This window comes from Magnolia sinica, chromosome 17, assembly GCF_029962835.1.
Source record: "Magnolia sinica isolate HGM2019 chromosome 17, MsV1, whole genome shotgun sequence".
Taxonomy (NCBI): Eukaryota; Viridiplantae; Streptophyta; class Magnoliopsida; order Magnoliales; family Magnoliaceae; genus Magnolia; species Magnolia sinica.
Genome location: NC_080589.1, coordinates 38,831,631 through 38,853,619, shown reverse-complemented (window position 1 = coordinate 38,853,619; position 21,989 = coordinate 38,831,631). Strand labels below are relative to the sequence as shown.

The window sequence follows — 21,989 nt, the reverse complement described above, 5'->3', positions numbered from 1 at the left end:
GGTCGCAGACGCTCAGAAAATCATCGCATACGCATCGGCTCATCAACCAATATCAACGGAGCATACCTAGCCAGCTCCGTGAACTTGTTTTCATACTCAGCCACGGTCATCCCTCCCTGTCGAAGGCGAAGAAACTCTCCCTCCTCATTACGGTAGGTGAGAGGGAAATACTTGTCGTTGAAACGCGTCTTAAATGCGTCTCATGTCCACACGTAACCAGCAGCCACAATCCTAAGGACGCTGTCCCACCAGAGACTGGCCTCCTTCTCAAACATGAAGGTGACCAACTCCACCTGCTCCGCCTCAGTGCAGTGCAACAGCTTCAGCATCTTAGAAATGCGGTCAAGCTAATACTCGGCCTCCTCGGGTCGGTGAGTACCGGCAAAGGTAGGAGGTCGCAAGCGCTCGAATGGCTCGAATGCGCCGCTGGCACTCGTGTTCCCAGCAGGGTGCACAGGTGGTGCAGGAAGGTGACCAACTCCACCTAAGGATACTGTCCCACCAGAGACCGGCCTCCTTCTCAAACATGAAGGTGACCAACTCCACCTGCTCCGCCTCAGTGCAGTGCAGCGGCTTCAGCATCTTAGAAATGCGGTCAAGCCAATACTCAGCCTCCTCGAGTCGGTGAGTACCCACAAAGGTAGGAGGTCGCAAGCGCTCGAATCGCTCGAATGCGCCGCTGGCACTCGTGTTCCCAGCAGGGTGCACAGGTGGTGTATGAGGGGTCGCGTGCATATTCTGGGAAAAAGCCCCTGCTATGGCAGCCAAAAACTGTTGCTACTGCTGCAGTTGTTGTTGCTGCATCAGTAGCATCACCTGCTCCAACCTATCAGGAGGAGCCGACTGTAGCATGTGAGGCGTCGAGGTAGACGCACGATTCTGCTCGCGAATCGGGGGTGTATAAGGTGGCGGCCCAGTAGTGGGGCCAGTGGCCGGCAGTGAGTCTGACATCGTGTCCGTGTCGGGGCCCAAGCTGGGGTTCATGCGGCTATCGCTCAGGGGAGGTACCCCTTCAAGCAATCCACAGAGTGCTAGATGGGTAGTGTTTGGAGTAGTCCTCGGAGGCATGCCCTATACGCAACAAAGGGTGCAACATGTGTTAGATTTAGCATAACAGCACCCAATTACTCAAGTGGTTTACACATCCCATAACAAAAGAACTTCATGCATTTCATTTAACCAAAATTGTCACAATACATGAGATGCCTTAAATGGATCATGACAGAAGATACATGTGAACTAATCTAAACAACTTTAAACACTAGGGCACACAACCTACTCTACCATACAAACAAACCCGGTAAGACCATACATAGAAACAAAAGAAACCAGCAACAAGGCATACTAAAAGACAACTACATATATAACTAGTCGTCAGAACCCGGCGATGGTGGGGGTGCACCCTTGTACTGCACACAGCACAGGATAGTCCCCGGGGTGCCGTAGGGGTACGGAGTCCACTTTGGTTCCCCCCGATTTGCGTCGTTTGGGCCCCTGACTCCGTTTGAGTCGTTTCGGGTCCCATTTCGTGTATATTAGCGCTTTTCAGTTTGTTCGAGTATGGGATCTGTCAATTCATCATCTAAACCCATTGGTTGACGGTCTCAGAAAGATCCGTGGTCACACGCATGATCTCGATGCGTATGGGCCCCAATTTCAAACGTTAGTTTCACCTGGCGGCAAAACTGGGAGTCCTATGATCATTTCTTCGTTTAACGCCCTCTCCTAAGTCAAAGTACATCAGTGTGCGTCGTGTGACCATAACCCAAGTCCAGTTTAATCCAAATCATGCTTTGATACCAACTTGTAACGCCCTGAAAATCAGGGGTCGAGCAGAAGTTCAACTCCCGAGTTCCAACGCATCACCTATGCAACATGGATAATGATGATTAAATGTTGTCCGTGTTAGTGCACTAAACATGAGTAGGATTATACCAAATCAGCATATCATACCCCAGAGACAGTTAAATTACGCAAGCGGAAGACCATGATAGGTATATATAAAACATATAAGTGGTGGTGCGTCTCCAGAGTATAATCATGTTCCAGGTTAAACAATTACATGTATCGTTTCAAAATACAAAATATCAAAATGTGTAGGTCCGTCTACATCATGAAATCCCTATAGCCCCGATGATCAGAATGCGGCCTACATGAACCCGCCAGAATACTGCATATACGAGAACTCCTTGTCGTCATAAAAATCAAGCTCCGCTTCATAAGCTGCGTCATCATCTACAACTAAGATAGAGTCTGATTGGTGTTTTAAAACACCGTCCCAGAGTGGGAGTGAGTGATCAACTCAGTGGAACTATAAGGCAAAGGTTAACATGTTATCAAGTCAGTCAAGCAGTAATGATAAAGCAGTACAGCAATCATGTCCTAGATTACTCTTGTTAATGCAAGAATGATATGCGATAATGATGCATGCCCTCGCCTACACTCCCTTAGCGACTTCATCCCACGTTCGTGCATGGCATCCTCCCGAAAGGTGCGCTTCCTCGCCAAAGCATATGCAGTGCGGTGCATAATCGTGATTAGTCAAATTCTTAATTAGGCATATTCATACAGCAGGATTGGAAAGCTAAGATACCTCCATTCATATCATTTACCCAAACATTGATCCATCTAAGGTCGTCAATCCTAGTTAATCACATACGAAGAACAGTTCCAGGTAGCTACGGAGCGGCTCATTACCTCAGCGCAGGCCTGGTTTATACTCGAGGTCACTACGGAAAAGCTCGTCGCCTTAATGTAGTCTTAAAGTGTACTCAAGGTCACTACGGACTCGTCACCTGATCGTAGGCCGACAGCTCGAATATAGTGTCCCATACCACCGTATTCGGCTCAAGAGTCTGTGTTGCTCATCGGACACTACGGGGAGGCTCGTCGCCCCAGCGTAGGCCGATAGCACGACCACGGTGTCCCATACCACCATGCCCGGCTCATGAGTCTTAGCGGATCGAGGTACCAAGGTTAAACGGGCCTTTCGCTGGTAAGTTTGGTACCTTAGATTCAAGCAGTAGCGTCCATATATGGTGAACATACATTGGGCCAATCGGGTTACTTAACAAGCTCGACTGGTGCGAGCGTATGTTACTTGATCGACATGGAGTGCGTAAGCATTCCGTGTGACCTAACCACTGTCGACAAACAACGTACGACTCGGATTCATCAGACGTATCCGTTATGGCTAAGCAGTACGGCCACCGATCGTAAACCATTACCGATTACCTAAACTACATCGTAGCCCCAATCACACTCCAACCTATAGCATCCACATGTGATATTCCAAGACAGCATGTGACAACCAAATCTAAACATAAATCCCATTCGAGCATTTCAATAAACACATACGACACATGTCATCATACATAGGCGTTCATCTGTAAATCACATAGTAGTAAGATAGGTGGCATAAAGGAAACTGTAACTATATATAAGGGAATTGAGAATCTTATCTCAACACCCTCAGTAAGTACATTACATCAAGCATTTTCTCATTCAGGCATTTTATCAAACACTTAGACCACACATATTGCATACAGGTAATAAATTCGTTAAAAACACATACTATAGCTAGTCCTTTCACAAGGAGTAGCCGCGTATACAACGATTATGTATTAGCGATCAATAATCATAGGAAGCACAAATCATAATTCCATACTCATTCAAACATTTTTACAAACACTTAGACTACACACTTCAACATACATGGCGTATGTTGGTCATAACATGTATTAGAGCAAATCCTTTCACCAAGGAGTTGTCCCATGTACAACAATCATATATCCATGACGGATAATCATGGCAAGCACGAATCCAAATTTCATACCCATTCAAACATTTTTACAAACACTTAGACTACACACTTCAACATATATGGCGTGTGTTGGTCATAACATGTATTACGGCAAATCCTTTCACCAAGGAGTTGTCACATATACAACAATCATATATCCACGACGGATAATCATGGCAAGCACGAATCCAAATTCCATACCCATTCAAATATTTTTACAAACACTTAGACTACACACTTCAACATACATGGCGCGTGTTGGTCATAATATGTATTAGGGCAAATCCTTTCACCAAGGAGTTGTCACAAATACAACAATCATATATCCACGACGGATAATCATGGCAAGCACGAATCCAAATTCCATACCCATTCAAACATTTTTACAAACACTTAGACTACACACTTCAACATACATGACGTATGTTGGTCATAATATGTATTAGGGCAAATCTTTTCACCAAGGAGTTGTCACATATACAACAATCATATATCCACGACGGATAATCATGGCAAGCACGAATCCAAATTTCATACCCATTCAAACATTTTTACAAACACTTAGACTACACACTTCAACATACATGACGTATGTTGGTCATAATACGTATTAGGGCAAATCCTTTCACCAAGGAGTTGTCACATGTACAACAATCATATATCTACGACGGATAATCATGGCAAGCACGAATCCAAGTTCCATACCCATTCAAACATTTTTACAAACACATGAATTACACTATATTCAACATAGTTCATATATATCTGTAAAGAGAGGGAAACATCGTATCTAGCATGAGAAATGGCAACCAAGTTAATTATAAATCATTAACCGACATTGACAGCCTTGAAAACCATAACCTAAACGTTTATAATCCGCACCTTTCGCCAGTAAATTCGTAACGGATTCAGTTTGAACACTCTCGCCTTGTAAACTAGACTTTGAATACCTAATCAATAAAACGGGTAAGCTATTTCACCGATCTACGTATTTGGATTCCTAAAACAGGTTAGGGTTAGGGTTTCTTACCCAACAACGGAATCAGAATCTCCGGTATAGCAACACGGAAGCGGTAGTTACGTACGTGGAGTAGTGGGATCGAATCCCAGGAACTATCTCACACTCGCTCTCTCACTTCTCCACTTTCTCCTTCACTTTCTCTCTCTTTTCTCTCTTAGGGTTTAGAATTCGTATGGAATGAGAGGGGTGGGTAAAGGCGCTTATATAGGCCCAGAACTGAAGGGAATGGCCCCAGGGCCATGGTATACTTAGGTTATAGCCAAAGAATGACTGTTTCGATCCAACGGAGCACATCTGGAGGCCCCTTTTCTGCATACGATCTGGGAAAAGTTCCCTAACATTGGATCTAGGTCAGGTTAAGTTTTTGGTCCGATCGGATTTACGGAACGACTGCAGAGGACCAGTTTTAGTTCAACGGTCACCGCCACTCGATCAAGGCCACAAGTACAGTGACCTGCATATGAAATTTTCCCTGATCCGAGGGTGTATTTGGGTCAGATTCTGACGGTCTAAAACCTTAGAATTGACCCGCAAGCGAACGGCCCAGTTTACTTAAATCTGAGTATAATTTCTAAAGATATTTGCCTTTCTCACACACTTCGATTAATTTTCGTCTAATTTCTAAAGGATTTGGTCCTGAGTGATTTCTGCCTGAGGTGGAACTCAGGTCTTGGTACGGATTTTTCCGAGACGTTACAAGCGCATAGCTCAGGTATCTTTTCAGTGCGTCCGTTCTACAATTTGATTAACAAGCCTTCCAGTTTGATCCTTTATCTGTTCCATCATTGTTCTTACTCCGCCTAGAGTTGCAGCTTTTGTTTAACTTGTGGGTAGTAAAAGAGTGCTAACCATTGATAATCTTCAAAAGAGATCTCTCATCCTTCCTAACATTTGTTTGATGTGTATAGGAGACGCAGAATCAATCGATCACCTGTTCATTCATTGCCCTTTCACTGATAGAGTTTGGGAGCATTTCCTGGCTTTCTTTCATGTTTCATGGGCTATGCTGAAGTCAATTGACGATCTTTTGTGGGCATGGCACGGAAGCAATATAGGTAAATGATGCAGAACACATGATTTAATGCTAGCATGCAACGTGGAGATTATGAAAGAGTCCATAAAGTAATTCAATTAACAAAAGATGTCAACCTACTAATTAATTAAGAGTAAAAAATAGGAAATAAAATATGATTTAACCTAAATCACATGCCCGCATGCTAAGAATTTGCATAAATCAATTAAAACTAGGACCGATAGAAAGATAGAACTTCCAATTTAGCATAGGCACGTTCCACACTCAATGGACAAATTTGTAGGCTTATTGATTAGGGTTAGGAAAGGGGAAAATATGAAATTAGGAAAATTAAGGTTCATGGGAATTGGGGATTTTGGAATTAAGGTTTTTAAAATTGGAAAAAATAAGAAATTGAAGATCTAAGGTTTAGAAGGATGTAATGGGAAGGAAAAGAAGAAGACAAGAGAAGAAGAAGAATACTTTTCGAAGAATAGAGAGGAAGGATGTAAGAAGAAGAATACATTAGGGAATCCACCACCAAACAAGTTTGTACCATTCCATGATTCAATTGGAAGGGAGGGGTTTTTTTCCAAAAAAACCCTAGAAAACAATAAGGAAAATTCCTTAACACAAGAGAGCTAGGGCATAGGACATCAAATCATTACAAAAGATAGATCTGGGGCATCATACCACTAGATTGAAAAGGACCATCACACCCCACAAATTCAACCAAACAAAGGCTTCGAAAAATGAGTTTAAATCACAAAACAAGTACACCCTTACACCCATATGTATGCCATATTAAACAATTTTTTCTTAGTTTAAATAAAATGGCAATTGCTTGCTAAACGAGTTTAACTAGAAAAGGAATCTAACCACTTTTGTAAAGGCAATATGCCTAACCATGTGACCAAAGGTGAATAGTGGGTCCCATGGTTAGTGAATAGAGTTGAACAATTGGTCCTGTGGACCTCACAGGCCAACCAGAGCCCAAAAAAGTCCACCCTATTTGATCTACTGGCCAAAGGTTTGAACAGAGCCTTATGGCTCAAATTATTGGATATGCAAGCAGGTGGAGCCCACCACTGGCCTATGCCTGACGTGTAGTATGGATTTACCAATTCGCCCCAGCTTGGAAAAACTCACCCTCGATCCAGGGGCCTAATTCAACTCCATACTGTCTTCTTGTGCTTCGGTGGAAGTTTATGGTGAAGAACCACTTATCAGCCCAGTGGAATCCCTGATGGATCTCGTTGTAGGTCAGTTTGCATTATCTTGCATCCTCTTGCAATTGATTTCCTCTGTAATGTATTCACCACCGTCACCAAACTTCATGCTTAACCGCCCTTTATATGTTTGTTGATGCATCCATGCCTACGTTGTCAATTATTGTCCATACGATTGTATCGTCAGTTGAGACTTCTGAATCATGGTTACAACCTTTTACTCGTTGTGCGGAATCATCCTTCACAAGCGTTAAGTCATCATCTTTTTTTCTTCTTCTTTTTCTTCTTTTTCTTCTCTTTTTTTTTTTTTTTTTTTTTTGAAAGATCGTTAGAATCATCATCTTCCCATAGTGCATACATAAATGTGTATGCAAAACAATAATGCTGGACCTTAACCATGCAACAAAAGACATTCCCAACAGGATGCAACTGGGTTCCATGAAAATGACATTAAAACCAAACCAACTCCGTGTAATGCGATCCAATCAAATAGGCAACAAAGCAGCAATTGAATACCAGAATAGAAGTGTCATTTGCCCAGTCAATGAGGTGTGGCTTCAGCTGCCTTTCCATCAAAACCTGCAATTTATCAACCAACCGTTGTGAGGCCATATTCATACTACTTCCACAATCAGTAATGACATTAGAAAGCTCCCCTTGGCTCTCCACTTAAGTACAGAAAATATTCATTGGAAGACAATCTTCTGTTTTGACTTCCTTGGACATAGCCAGAATAAGCCTCAAGATAAAGGTAGCACCCTCAAGCTCTAATTCTTCAGACGTTGTTGCCAATACTTTCCGTGCACTTCCTCTTTAGAATCATCTTCAACTTATTAACGACAGGCCTTAACTTGGACAATGTCCACTGTGGAATCCAATGCCACCACAATCAAAAACACTTCATTCCACTGTTTCGGCATGTCTGCCCCGTCAAGGGAGACTCCTGGATTAGTGTTGTGTGCAGAAAAACTGGGCACCTGATTAATGCTACTTTTTATCATGAAAGTATTTGAGGAATTGCCTGAATTATGAGGAACCATCCTCCACTGCAAGAATCATCCATTTCATAGAACTACTTCATACCATGGATTTGCGCTTGGATTCATGTAGGAACTGTGATTATCCCACTATAAAGAGTCAAGCTTCTGACTCCTACTAACAGTGTTTCATGTCTTTTTGCTTTTCCAAATAGGATATATTACTTACAACTTATCCCTTATATAAATGTGGAGTTCACCATTTTGTCTTCCTTAATACATGCTGATATTTAATTGATGTTCCAATTGCCTATTTTACCTACGAGGTCTTATTTTATCTAGAAGAATCCATAAATTAATTTCCTTGTATCACTATCATATACTGACATTAGCATTGCTGCATCAAGGTATGGTGAGGCACAGTATGTATATACTTGCTTTAGTCTTAATAGAAGATAAGGGAGGGTCGATGTCCAACCCTAAACTCTGTTCTCTCTCACTTTCTTCCATCTCTCATTCTTTCTCCCTCTCTTTTCTTCTCTTTTACCATGTAAATCTCCTAAAATCTACGACAATACATATTTTTAATAATAGAGTCTAATATAATAATATATATAGTACACATTTATCCTTACACGCTATGTTTTACATTGGCTGTTGGCTCTCATCCAACGGCACTGGCAAGGGATAGAAGGATATATCTTATCATTACTAAAACGTGAAAAATATGGATAGTAGTTGGTTTGGGGCAACAACTAGGTGTGGTGCACACATGTTGTGCATAACTATGTACAACATCCAACCCATCCAACAGGTTCACCCACTATGATGTAGACCCCAACAAAGCCCAAGGGGAATAGTGCTCCTCTTTACTTACCAACTCCACACCCATGCCAAGCTAAGAAGAAGGGACCAATCGATGCCGGCATCACTCAGCAGCATTGGGAAAGATCTAAGACTCTTTCCAAAAATGATCCAGCGAGCTTAACATGCAAAAAGATATTATTAATAAATTTCACATCTTGAAGGCACATAACGTAGTCGTTTGGGATAAACCATATTCCTTTCTCCGAAGGTCACCGATGGTGAGGATCCTTTCCCTTCCAGCTAAACTGAAAGTCCTAAGCTTGGGTGGGCCCCTCTAAGACCAAATAAACCCCGTAGGCTCTTGGAAGCTACCACCATGGTTGGCCTAAAGCACTGAATAAAAGGAGCGAACTGAAATTTTGCTCAATCTCTACGACTTCCTCACCATTCATCCCTAATTTGAATTACTACATTCCAGCTTTGCAGAAGGCTAAGCAAACTGGTCATCTCTTCTGGTTCCTCATCCAACAAAGTCCTTTGACATGTCAGGACCAAATCACTTGATCATCCAAAATAGTGAAAGCAACGCAAAAAAGAACCCCCACTCTATGAGAAAACAAGTGCAAACCTAAGGAATAAAACTAAGCAGTCTATTCGAGCACTAAACATCCTCCCAAAATCAAATCCTAGATCCATCATCAATGACAAATGACACCTCCCAACATTCCTGACTATAGCCTCCCAAGTCGGAGGGGCACGGTACGCAGACAAGCCTCCTGATAACCAACCTCCCATTTCAATTCTGTATTTACCAGACGGCACTGGTCTCCAAAGACTTCCAGTTTCAATTACAAATCACCAAAGCCATTTGTCCAACAAAGCTAGATTCACAGACAAAAGATCTCTAGAAAACTTCCTTTCTATCCTCTTAACCACTTTATTACATAGATGTTTAGCCAGCTTCCCAATGCAAAAAAGGAAGTCCAAAACAAGACAAAGGGAGCCTTCCTTGCACCAAAGATCCAACTAGGCACTCGATTTCCACATCTTCTATTACTGAATCTTACTTCTACAAATGTTGACCCTCAGACCCAAAACAAACTCGAAGCAGCTGATAACTTTTCGCAAATTATCCACATGCAAAGCTTCCATACCACAAAACAAGAAGTATTGTTTGCAAATTGAAGATGAGGGATTTGGAATGATGCATTTCCACTTTGAACCCATTAATTGGGCCAACTTGCGATGTTCTCTCCATCATTTTGCTTAAAGCTTCTGCCGCCACCACAAATGAAAAGGGGTATAAACGATCTCTCTACCGTAAACCTCTCGATCCCCTAAAGAAGCCTTTAGTTAATCTATTCACTAGAACCAAGTAATGTTTTAACTATCGACGATATTGGCCAATATATCCCATGATATATCTTGTATCCCACCTGTGAGATACGAAAAGCACAGGTAGTGCTGATATATCCCACATGTTCAATCCAGTGAGCATTTTCAATTTCCGATCGCTTTTTTTTCAATTATGTTAAATCAGTGTCGAATGTTACAAATCCATTGGTTCTTCATGTTTTGCATGAAAAGTTTGAGCTTTTATTTCGATATCCATTGGTTCTTCATGTTCTCCATGTTTTTTTCGAAATTTTCCTTCAACCAACTATCAATTGAGACTAATTTTGAAGTATTTAGGAGTATTTGATGAAATGATCACCACATACATTCTAATTTCGAAATTTAAGTGTAGGTGGTCCGATTTGGGGGAAATTCGGGAAAATTCATAATTTCACCCAAATTGATTGCAATGTTGCACTCCAAATATGAAATCAAGCATGTATGAGGGCTGATCTATTGATTTATTAAGTCCTCGTCAATTTTTGGAAAATAAAAATCATTTTTTAATTAAAATATTAATTTTAAAAAAAATTTCCCTTCAACCAACTGTCAATTGAGACTAACTCGAAGTATTTAGGAGTGTTTGATGAAATGAACATCATATTAACTCTAAATGTTATGTATTCAATTTGAATATAATTGCATTAGTTCAGTCAAACAATGCATAGCTTAAGACTCTATATAAAGGAAACCTATTATGTGCACTTCTTTTTTGAGATGTTATAATTTAAAAGTGTGTGCTAAGGTCTTTTTTAACAATCCGTGAAGTTTCATTGAAAAAATCAACCATTGTCCCAATGTTTCCCCATGTTTCCCAAAAGGTGTGATAAATTACCTGACACAATTGATATATCCCGTGAGATAACCAATACATATCTGTATCCCAAGGATGCGATACGTACTGCGATACCGATATTTCGAACACTGCAACTTGAAACACATCTTATGGCTCAATTATTGAATCGGCTTGCAAGTAGGCTCACCCCATCCTTATGAGTCATGTATGGTCTACATGCATCAATGTGTAGTGTACAAAGTTGGATGTATCGAAAACCCTGTATAAAAAGAAGGCCATGCAGTACCTTCCTAAGTTAGGTCCTAAAAAATCTCTCGCCTCCCAATGGACATGGGAGAAAGGAACCTCTAGCGAATGAAAAAGGTCATGAACCTCATCTATGACATCTGCTCATCTCCTTGTGTCGGCCCTTTCACCCACCAAATTAGATTAAGTGAATCCTTATCCACCAGCAATCAACCCTTTTTGTCCTTTTGAGAAGTAATGTCACAAATTTCTCCAAAGAAAAACAAAAGCTACATCATGAGGAGGGAACAGATTCTGAATAACGAGAGTAACGAGAGGTGTCCCTCCAACAAACCATCAACTAACAAATTCACCAACCTTGGCAAACAAAATGTTTAACCTCATGGTGAGACCAAATTTCATCAATACAAATGAGAGCCTTCAAGACTCGGCTTGATCCTTTCTAGCCATTTAATAACATTAATAGAGTCGCCTTCTATAGAGAGCTACAGGAATGATATTCTTTTATGTGCTTTTTAGTGTGTGCATGTACATAGTATTAGGTATTCCTGTGGAGTATGTTTTTGTAACTCTAGTATTATAATAAAAGGTGTGGGGGGTTTGAAGCCCTAACACAAAAAAGTATTCTTCCAAACCCCTCTCTCTCTCTCTCTCTCTCTCTCTCTCTCTCTCTTCCATTCCTTTTATCTTCTTCCTCAAATATTTGCAGCTCTACTTGATATCAAAGCTGAGGGCCACTTGCGTTGATTGGAGCAGCAGGTGCCTGCTGGCGTCAGCAGCCGTACGGTTGACATCAACAAGTGTACATATTGTACACCCAGTTTTGCATCGGAAAGAACATGATTTGATGTAGCTTCATTTTAGGGGATTTTTGGAGCTGATTTGAGGTGCGTTTGGGCTATTTTTTCAAGATCGGTGGAAAAACCCCAAATCTCTGTTTTTTGCGATTTCTTCCAAATCGATAAGGATATTTTGGGGGTTTCTTCCTAGGATGGATCAGTTTTACCATGTGAAGGTATCTATAGCTGTTTTTCTTATCATGGGGAGATTTTTTTGTGTTTTTCGAGCACTATAGTGGTGCGACTCCACCGTTTTTCGCCCCTAGGGACCCTAGACATACACCAGAACTTATGGTGTATATCTGATGTGTTCACTTATCATCATATGGCAGTGTTGTGTTAGTGCAAGTTCTTCTGTGAAGTTTCTTATTGGATCTTGAGTCTTCTCTCCTTCTTGGATCTTGAGTTTTCTCTCCTTCCTGGACCCATGAAATATGTCTCGTATAGTCTAGTGATCGACCTAATCTTCTGAGCACCACCATAAGTGCTTTTTTGCTTCAATTTAGTTTTTGTGGACCCATATGAATGACAAAATGTCTTCTAGATCTGGTGTGGGGTGTTCAGAATCTCATCCTTTGTTGATTACAACGGTCAAGTTGGATGGTAATAATTATTTACGATGGGCTCAACTCGTGAAACTATTTTTGAGAGGAAGAGGTAGACTTACCTACATATTAGATGTTGCTCTAGACCCTATAGATGGGCATTACAAAATTTGGACCAAGGAGAACTACCAAGCCATGGCTTGGTTACTTAACATTATAGATCCATCTGTCAGTAACTCCATTATGTTTCTATCTTCTGCAAAAAAGATATGGGATACCCTCCATGGCATGTATTCAAAAGTGTGGAATTTATCAAGAGTTTTTAAGTTAATTTCATATATCGACAAGTTCCAATAGGATTCTCGATCTCTAAAGGAGTAATTTTCTGCCCTTCGGGGTATGTAAGATGAGTTGGACCTTTATCATCCTCTTCCGTCCGAGTGCGAGAAAGATTATGATCTTGTTTATAAGCAACAGGAAGAAACCTGAAGCATGTAGTTCCTTTCCTGCCTTAACTCTAAATATAAACGTATTTGTGAGCAAATTGTTGTGATGGATACACTTCCTCCTTTGACTGTGATTTATGCCATGATCCAGTCTATTACTACCTCGGCCTCTTCCACCTTTGTATCATCTGATAACTCTGCATACGCAGTTGGTGACCGATCCTCTTCCAATCCTGCACTTAGAGCACCAGGGCGTGGACGTGATTTTTTATTTAACAATCAAGACCAAGGTCATGCTTTTGAATGTTCGTACGTGATGGCAATCATGGCTGAAGTGGACGTGGACGCGGCCGAGATGCATCTCACAGTTGTACATATTATGGGGGCACAAACCATTCCGTTGATCGGTGTTGGGAACTTATTGGTCGTCCATCCTGTGCGAGTCATCTTTTGGCTAATAGTGCATCTTTTGGAGTTGATCCAGCTTTGCAGCCTTCTCTTAGAGCACCTCAAGGGAAGTCTCCTTCATGTGATATTGTCCTCATCTCCTGTGAGATCTATGATGCCTTTATGCGACTTCATGTTCGTGATACTCCTAATGTTTCCAGAGCCATTGTAGCCCAGTCAGGTACTGTTTTCCATGTGTCCTCTTCTCCTTCGCCCTGGGTCATTAACTCTGGAGCCACCTCTCACATGACTAGTAAGCCTCACCTGTTCAATTCTTACCTTCCTTCTAATCAGTCACATTTTGTCATTGTTGCAGATGGAAACCAAACTCCTATATATGGAACTAGTGCCATCAAGTTTTCTTCCTCCATGCATTTATCAATGGTTCTACATGTTACTAGTTTTTCCGTTAATCTATTATCTATTAGTTCTCTTACGAAATCCTTGAATTCTTCAGTCGCATTCTTTCCCTCATTGTGTGTTTCAGGACCTCCAGATGAAGCAGATGATTGGTGGGGGCCATGAACGTGACAGCATTTACTTCCTAGATGATGCTCCTGTGATAGGAACTAGAGCCTTGTCCTTAGATAGGGAGTCAGTGTCTAGGTGGCATTGTTGCTTAGGGCACCCGTCCTTGTCTAGATTAAAGCTCTTATTTCCTTCAATTTCTGTATCTAAACATTTATGATGTGAAACTTGTGAGTTTTTCAATCATCACCAAACTATCTTTCCTCCTAGTTCATCTGACAGTAAACCTAGACCATTTGAGCTAGTCCACTCTAATGTTTGGGGTGTTGCTCGTGTTATCTCTCTTTTTGAATATAAATATTTTGTTACCTTTATTGATGATTGCACTCGAATGACATGGGTTTATCCTCTGAAGTCTAAACATGAAGTGTTTTATATGTTTAAAATATTTTACAATGAGGCGGTTACCCAATTTCAATGTCCTATCAAAGTTCTATATTCTGACAATGGGGGCAAGTATTTGTCATATGCCTTTCTGTCTTTTTTGCATGACCATGGTTTTTTGTCCCGTACTTCATGTCCACAGACCCCTCAACAAAAAGGTGTGGCTGAGCAAAAGAACCATTACCTTCTTCAAGTCACTCGTGCCCTCTTACTTGGTATGAATCTTCCTAAAAGTTTTTTGGATGATGCCTTGCTTACAACAATATTTCCATTTAATCGCATTCCATCTCAAATAGTCTCATAAGTCTTCATTTGAAATTTGCATGCCACACGATAAACCCTTTCCTTTAACCCCTAAGGTTTTTGGATGTACATGTTTTGTTCAAATTCTTAATGGTACAAATGTTATGACCCTCGGACCGGTAAGAGATATGCATCCGCCAATGTGACATTCTTTGAAGACATTTCCTACTTCTCTAATGAAGGGAGACTTTGCATAGTCATCTTTCGAGTCAGGGGGAGCATATACAATCTAACTCTATGCCCAATCATGTCTCTTGTCTTGATGATGCTCCCACTCCGTCTGTCTCAAATCCCATCCTTGTATATCATCGATGGACTCTACTGATCAGTCGGCCCCCTTCTCATTTGCTTTTGTTGGTGGTTCAGGTATAAGCTCTTTATCTCCTAATGATCTTCATATTGCCTTCCGCAAGCCTCCCCGCTCATGCACTAAGCATCCATTAGCAATTTTGTTTCATATCACCATTTTTCACCTCCATTCCAGTCTTTTACATCTTCCATATCCTCCATGGTTACCCCGCATAACTTGAAGGAAGCTATGAGTAGTCTTGACTAGACTAAGGCTATGATGGACGAAATGCAAGCGTTAGAGAAGAACAATACTTGAGAGTTAGCTCCCTTGCCTGAAGGCAAACAGACAGCTGGATGTCGGTGGGTTTATACCATCGAGTATCTTCCATATGATTCTATTGATCGGTATAAGACACGGTTAGTTGCAAAGGGTTATACTTAGACATATGGCATTGACTACTTTGAGACATTCTCTCATGTGGCCAAGCCTAACTCTATTCTTGTGGTTATCTCCTTGGCGGTCAATTCAACTCGATGTGAAGAATGTTTTCTTACATGGTGATCTTGCTGAGGAGGTTTATATGGATCAAAACCCGGATTTTTCTCTCTTCTAACAAACGCCTTGTGTGTCGCCTAAAGAAGTCCATTAACGGTCTTAAACAATCCCCATGTGTGTGGTTTGATAAATTCAGTCATGCTCTCCTAGATTTTGGATTTATTCGAAGCCAAGCCAATCACTCCCTATTCATTCGTCATCGGCCCACTGGGATCATGGTGTTGATTGTCTATGTAGATGACATGGGTGCTGATTGTCTATGTAGATGACATGGTGTTGATTGTCTATGTAGATGACATAGTACTGTCATGCAATGATACCGAGGGAATGGTGCAAATTAAATATTTTCCCAAGACTCGATTTGAGATCAAAGATCTGGAGACTTCGGTTTTTTCTGGGCATTGAAGTTGCTCGGTCTAAATTTGGAATTGTGCTCTCTCAAAGGAAATATGCCCTTGATCTATTCTCTAAAACTAGGATGCTAGGATGTATGCCTACTACCACGCCTATGGATTTGACTTACAAAATTAATCCTAATGATGGTGAGCTCCTCTAATCCTGGGATATATTAGTAGTTGCTTGGTCAACTCATTTATCTCACTATTACTCGGTCGGATTTTCGTATGTTGTGAGGGTTGTAATGCAAGGGCATTTTCACACCGGGCTCGAGTGGGGTGGCATGTGTGAAACAGAGGCACGCTCGAGGTGGGTAGCCCATGTGAGGTGGGTGGCTCGTGTGATGCAAGACCCGTGTAAAGTGGGGCCCACGAGGGGGTTCGGCTAAGGGCCTGACCTAGGCTATGAGATAAAGGGATTGATTCGCCACGCTCTATCAATTCAATATTTTAGAGTAAGTGGTTGGTTGTCCTGCATCAAAAATGGTACTAGAGAGGAAGGTCTTGTGTTCGAGACTTCTCAACGGGGGTGATTAATGTAGGGGCATTTTCACACCCGACTCGAGTGGGGTGGCCTGTGTGAAGCGGGGGCACACTTGATGTGGGCAGCCAGAGTGAGGCGAGACCCTTGTGAAGTGGGTCCATGTGAAGTGGGGCCCACAAGGGGGTTGTTGATTAATGCAGGTGCATTTTCACACCGGGCTCAAGTGGAGTGGCCTATGTGAAGGGGGAGTACATTCGGGGTAGGTGGGTGGCTCATGTGAGGCGAGACCCATGTGAAGTGGGCCCATGTGAAGTGAGGCCCACGAAGGCGGTTCAGCTGAGGGCCTAGCGGTTCAGCTGAGGGCCTAACCCGGGCTATGAGAAAAAGGGATTGATTCGCCACGCTCTATCAGTTCAAGCTTTTAGAGCAAGTAGTTAGTTGTCCTACATCAGGTTGCAAGTCAATTTATGCATTGTCCTCGTACCACACATCTGACTACGGTGTGTCGTATCCTTCGGTATCTCAAATCTTCCCTGGGTAAATGTTTACGTTTTCAACAGCATGGCCATCTTCATCTGTCTAATTACTCTGATACCGACTATGTTGGAAGTTTACATGATGATCAACGGTCTACATTCGGGTCCTGCACATATGTAGGTGGCAACCTTGTCACCTGGAAGAGCAAGAAACAGTCCGTCGTGGCACGATCTTCTGCCGAGACAAAGTATCAGGCAATGGCTCATACGACATGTGAACTTATTTAGCTGCAAACCCTCTTACAGGAACTCGGTTATAATCCTTCGATTCACATTCCATTGCATTACAACAATCAGGTTGCCATTCACATTGTCAACAATCCTAATGCAAACCCGAAAGGGAAAGCAGATAAATCAAAATGAAATGAAAGAGGTTGTGGGAAAAGACCCAACAACCCTCTAGCCGAATGCTAGAGATCACAAATGCAAGATTTTGAACAAGCTCAATAGTCCTCTAGTCTTGAACTAGAGACCACTCCCACTCCCTTCAATAGCTACCGTAGGGAAAATAAGAGAATTTCATAAAGAGAATATTAATCAGCTTTTTTTATTCCATAGGCCCTATTTATAATCAAACTTTACAATCTGTAACAAAAGCTATGGAATATAAAAATCTACAAAACTATGAAAGCACCTAAATAACAAAGCATTCTAATTAAGAAAATGCCTAAAATAAGAAGATACTTAGATAAGAAAAGAATTCTAATTAAGAACATGCCTAAAATAAGAAGATACTTAGATAAGAAAATATCTAAAATTATTCCCTGCCTAAAATAAAGATATGAAAGAAAGAAAATTTCCTAATTAGAGATTTGAAAGAAAAGGAAAGTAGAGATGAGCTAAAAAGGGAAAGATGGCATTTTCTTGTGCACATGTGCGGAGTGTGCTCGCATGAGATGCAGGCCTTTTCCTCAAATCTTGATCAATCAGCACATGTGAACATTTGGTTGCATCAAATCCGATGTTCCATGAGCGCACAAAACACTTTGAGATTGACTGTCATTTAATTCAGGAAAAAGTTGCTAAGAAGGAAATTGCAACTCCTTTCATTCACTTTGGGGAACAGTTGGCCGATGTTCTTACCAAATCTGTTAGTCAGGATGCTCTTCTTCATATCACCAACAAGTTGAGCATGATCAATATTTGTGCTCCAACTTGAGGGGGAGTATAAAGAGTTACAAGAATGATGTTGTTTTATGTGTTTTTTAGTGTGCATGTACATAGCGTTGGGTACTCCTATGGAGTATGTTTTTGTAACTCTAATATTATAATAAAAGGTCTGTAGGGGTTTGAAGCCCTAACAAAAAGAAGTATTCTTCCAAACCTCTCTCTCTCTCTCTCTCTCTCTCTCTCTCTCTCTCTCTCTCTCTCTCTCTCTCTCTCCCATACCCTTTATCTTCTTCCTCAAATCTTTGCAGCTCTACTCCTTCCACAATAACCAGACCCTCGTGCCCCTTAATGACAAGCCACAACCCTTCACAGAGGGGACACACTTAGCATTTTTTACAGCGTGTTAGGGGCATTCATGAAGATGTCAAGTGTAAGATTGTATAAAGCACAGAAAACTACGAGGAATACATTGACATTAGCCAACATTTCATAGAATCCGAAGACCGAGTGATGGCCGATCCTGAGCCCAAACAGTTTCCACCAGGATCCTACAAAAAACTGCATTCAATGAATGTGAGTCCTTACTATATCAAGACGAGACTTGAAGAAAATGTGTGTATCTCATCAAACTTCAACCTGAACCAGAGATTAGCCCTATCTTCAATATGGAATATTAAACTGCATACTTCAGACACCATGAAGATCGAAATGAGAAAGAACAAGTGATTTTGGTAATTGAAGTGCAATAGCAATGCAACGAAGTGATCGAAGATGTGTGGTTGAATGTTCGCCAACCATCCAATAGATGTTCGCCAGTAAACCATCCGCTTACTATGATTGTAGATTAGCCCTATCTTCAATATGGAATATTAAACTGCATACTTCAGACACCATGAAGATCGAAATGAGAAAGAACAAGTGATTTCGGTAATTGAAGTGCAATAGCAATGCAACGAAGTGATCGAAGATGTGTGGTTGAATGTTCGCCAACCATCCAGTAGATGTTCGCCAGTAAACCATCCGCTTACTATGATTGTAGGTCTATGACCCAAGAGTTCTTTTTGAGAGCACAAATTTATTGAGAAACTCGAGAAACGCGAGAAAAGAATACAACCCAAAAACAAAATCAAGAATACACAAAAAGAGGGCCAACTGAAGTTGCCTTTACATACACGGCCCAACCCAAACAAGGCCTTTCACTTTGCTAATGACCTCACTCACACCCTCGCACTCATTCCAAAAGCAATGACCATTTCTAGAGCCCCAAATCCAGAGAACAGCCACAAGAATCAATCTCCACATAGATTTCCCAGCTTCGCCGATTCCTCCTCCATGTCATGCCCAAAGTAAGTCCTCCATTGAATTCGGCATCACCCAGTCGGTGTGAAATAAGCCAAGAAAGTGACCCAAACTCTAGCAACAAACGGGCAGTGAATGAAGAGGTGATCAATCAACTCCCCATTCTCCACACACATCAAACAAATATAAGGGAGAGCTAGCGGTCTTCTCTACAGATTATCAACTGTAAGAATTCTCTTTTGACCTACAAGCCAAATGAAGACTGCCGCCTAGGGAGGAGCTCTATAGAAGCAATGATGAAATGGGTGAGACGTGCCAGGATCACAAGACAGCTCAAAGATGACAATTCCAGAATGGTGCCTCAACCAAAAGATCAGATCTTCATCCTAAAGAGCAAGTTTAGCATTCTTTAGAAACTCCAAAACATCGACAACCTCCACTATCTCCTCGTCCATCATGTTCCTCCGGCAAGGAGGAGACCACACTATTGTCCCACCATCAAAAGAAAAACTGTCCACCACAGAAACATAGCGATCAGAAGCAACACAGACAACTCTCGGAAACAGATCCTGAAGCGCACGCCGCACAGTCTCCGCACCACACATCCACCCAAAAACATATATGATACCCATTTCCAAGCACGAAGGAACAACCCCTGCGAACCAGGTGCTCAGTGGCCAGTATCGCTTTCCAAACATCGGAAGCTCTATAGAGAGAAGAAGAGTTCCAATTCAGAAAGCCCATGATTTGGACAAATTAACTTGAGCTACAAGTATGTCACATGTGCCATTTCAGGGTGCATGAGCGTGATGATCACACACTACCAGAGTATCAATATGTGGGGGAAGATGCCCACGGCACCAACCCATCCATAAAATGTGTCCCACCAGATGAACCGCCTGGATCATTGAAAGGCGGGCTGCACCAGTTCGGGTTTTTTAAATCTAAATCGGTAAAGATGCTTTTTATTAGACAAGCCAGAAAAACAAGCATAAAGGCATGATTAGAGGAAAAAAAAAGGAAAGCGAACATGAAGTGGGTCCCAACGGGGAAAGGAAATTGGAAGACACGGGTAGAGAAGGAGAGGAACCTGAAGAGGAACTGGCGGTTGAGATTGGAGACCTCGATTGTGTCCATGTCGATCACTTCAAGATTACGGAAACCCGACAAGGCCAGGTCCTTCAGCAATTCGCAGCCCAAACCGCCCGCTCCGACCACCAAAACCCTCACATACGCTCGAAGATCATCTCTCAACTGCACCCAAAATCACAACAACTTCATCTCATTCATTCCATTCTCTTGAACGCTCAAAAAGAGTATGATGGAGGGAATGAAGGGTGGGGCCTACCTCGGGTCCTGGTTCGAAGTTGGGCCCGACGAGATTGCCCGGGCGGAGGAGGAGCTTGTCGAGGTCGCGCCATCTGCTAACGTGCGCCGAGGGGTCCGCCATCGCACCCCCCTCCTCTCAACCGTTCTTTTGTGCAAGACAGTCACCGCCCTCAGGTGGGGTACTGGAATGAGAGAAAGACCGTCCTCAGGTGGGGTACTTGAATGTGAGAGAGAGAGAGAGAGAGAGAGAGAGATGGCTTTACTCTTACGCGACGGACGGGACCGCTGTCCGTGAGAGAATCGTTTTGCGTGGAGAACGAACACACCTTTCTATTTCTCGTGAGACGCTTAATCGGAACGGTGTTCTCGTCGCACTGTAAGTGATGCCTAGGGCTATCAACATGCCGGGCCTGGGGTTGATCCCGGCCCGGATTTTGAACTGTTTCGGCCTTCTCAAAGGGTTTTTTTTTTCAAAGTTTTATTTTGTCCATTAAACTGTTTTGACAGCGCTTAATGATAGCTTAGTAGCGTCCGCTGTTTTTTCAGCGTGGAATAAAGATCTTTGGCCATAATAGTGAAAGTATTGGATGATGAGAAAATGCATGAATGGAACAGTTTGGTGCACTTTCCTCGTCATGGATTGCAAAGTTGTGTTGTGAATAGGAGGGTGGATCCTAATACCCCAATTTTTTCAGCAGCCAGCAGTGTGTTCATTCGCCTATGTCTCAGCTAACTACCCCGATGCCTTACATCTCTTTCTACGCATGTGTGCACATCGTCCAGAGACCTGGTGTAAGACTCTGAGCACCCGTGAGTTGCACACACCCGAGTGACACAGACCTCAAGACATCGATGTCCCTGCTATATTGACCGCCAAGTCTCCCCGAGGGCAGAGGTCTCGTCCATTTGTCCATGCGGCGCTTCGATTGTGAGATAAGCCGTGTAGAACCCAATTGTCCGAATGAAGTACATACTCAAGTGACCCAAACCCAAGACCTTGTAACCCATGTCATATTGACCACCACAGTGGAGTGATCGCGAAGGTACAATTTGTTCATGGGTGTGATGCTCCACTTGTGAGGTACACCGAGAAGAACTCTAGAGCACAAGTGCACAAAAAAACCACGCATGCATACACCTCAATGGGCTTGGGCCCATGGCCCATTTTGGGAAGCCCATCTCATGCCTGGGTATAGTATGCCAACACTCTCT

At 42.2% G+C, this 21,989-nt stretch overlaps 1 protein-coding gene across 1 annotated transcript in view; it reads right to left on the bottom strand.

Annotated features, from left to right (window-relative positions):
• LOC131230824 (NEDD8-activating enzyme E1 catalytic subunit) overlaps positions 1–21,307 on the bottom strand; it is a 113,549-nt gene extending 92,242 nt beyond the window's left edge. The window contains exons 1-2 of the mRNA XM_058226831.1: positions 20,797–21,307; positions 20,539–20,702 (exon numbers count right to left, since the gene is read on the bottom strand). Coding sequence (XP_058082814.1) covers positions 20,539–20,702; positions 20,797–20,898 — 266 coding nt within the window. The 5' untranslated portion in view covers positions 20,899–21,307. The remainder of the gene's footprint in view (positions 1–20,538; positions 20,703–20,796) is intronic.
• Between the last annotated feature and the right edge of the window lie 682 nt (positions 21,308–21,989).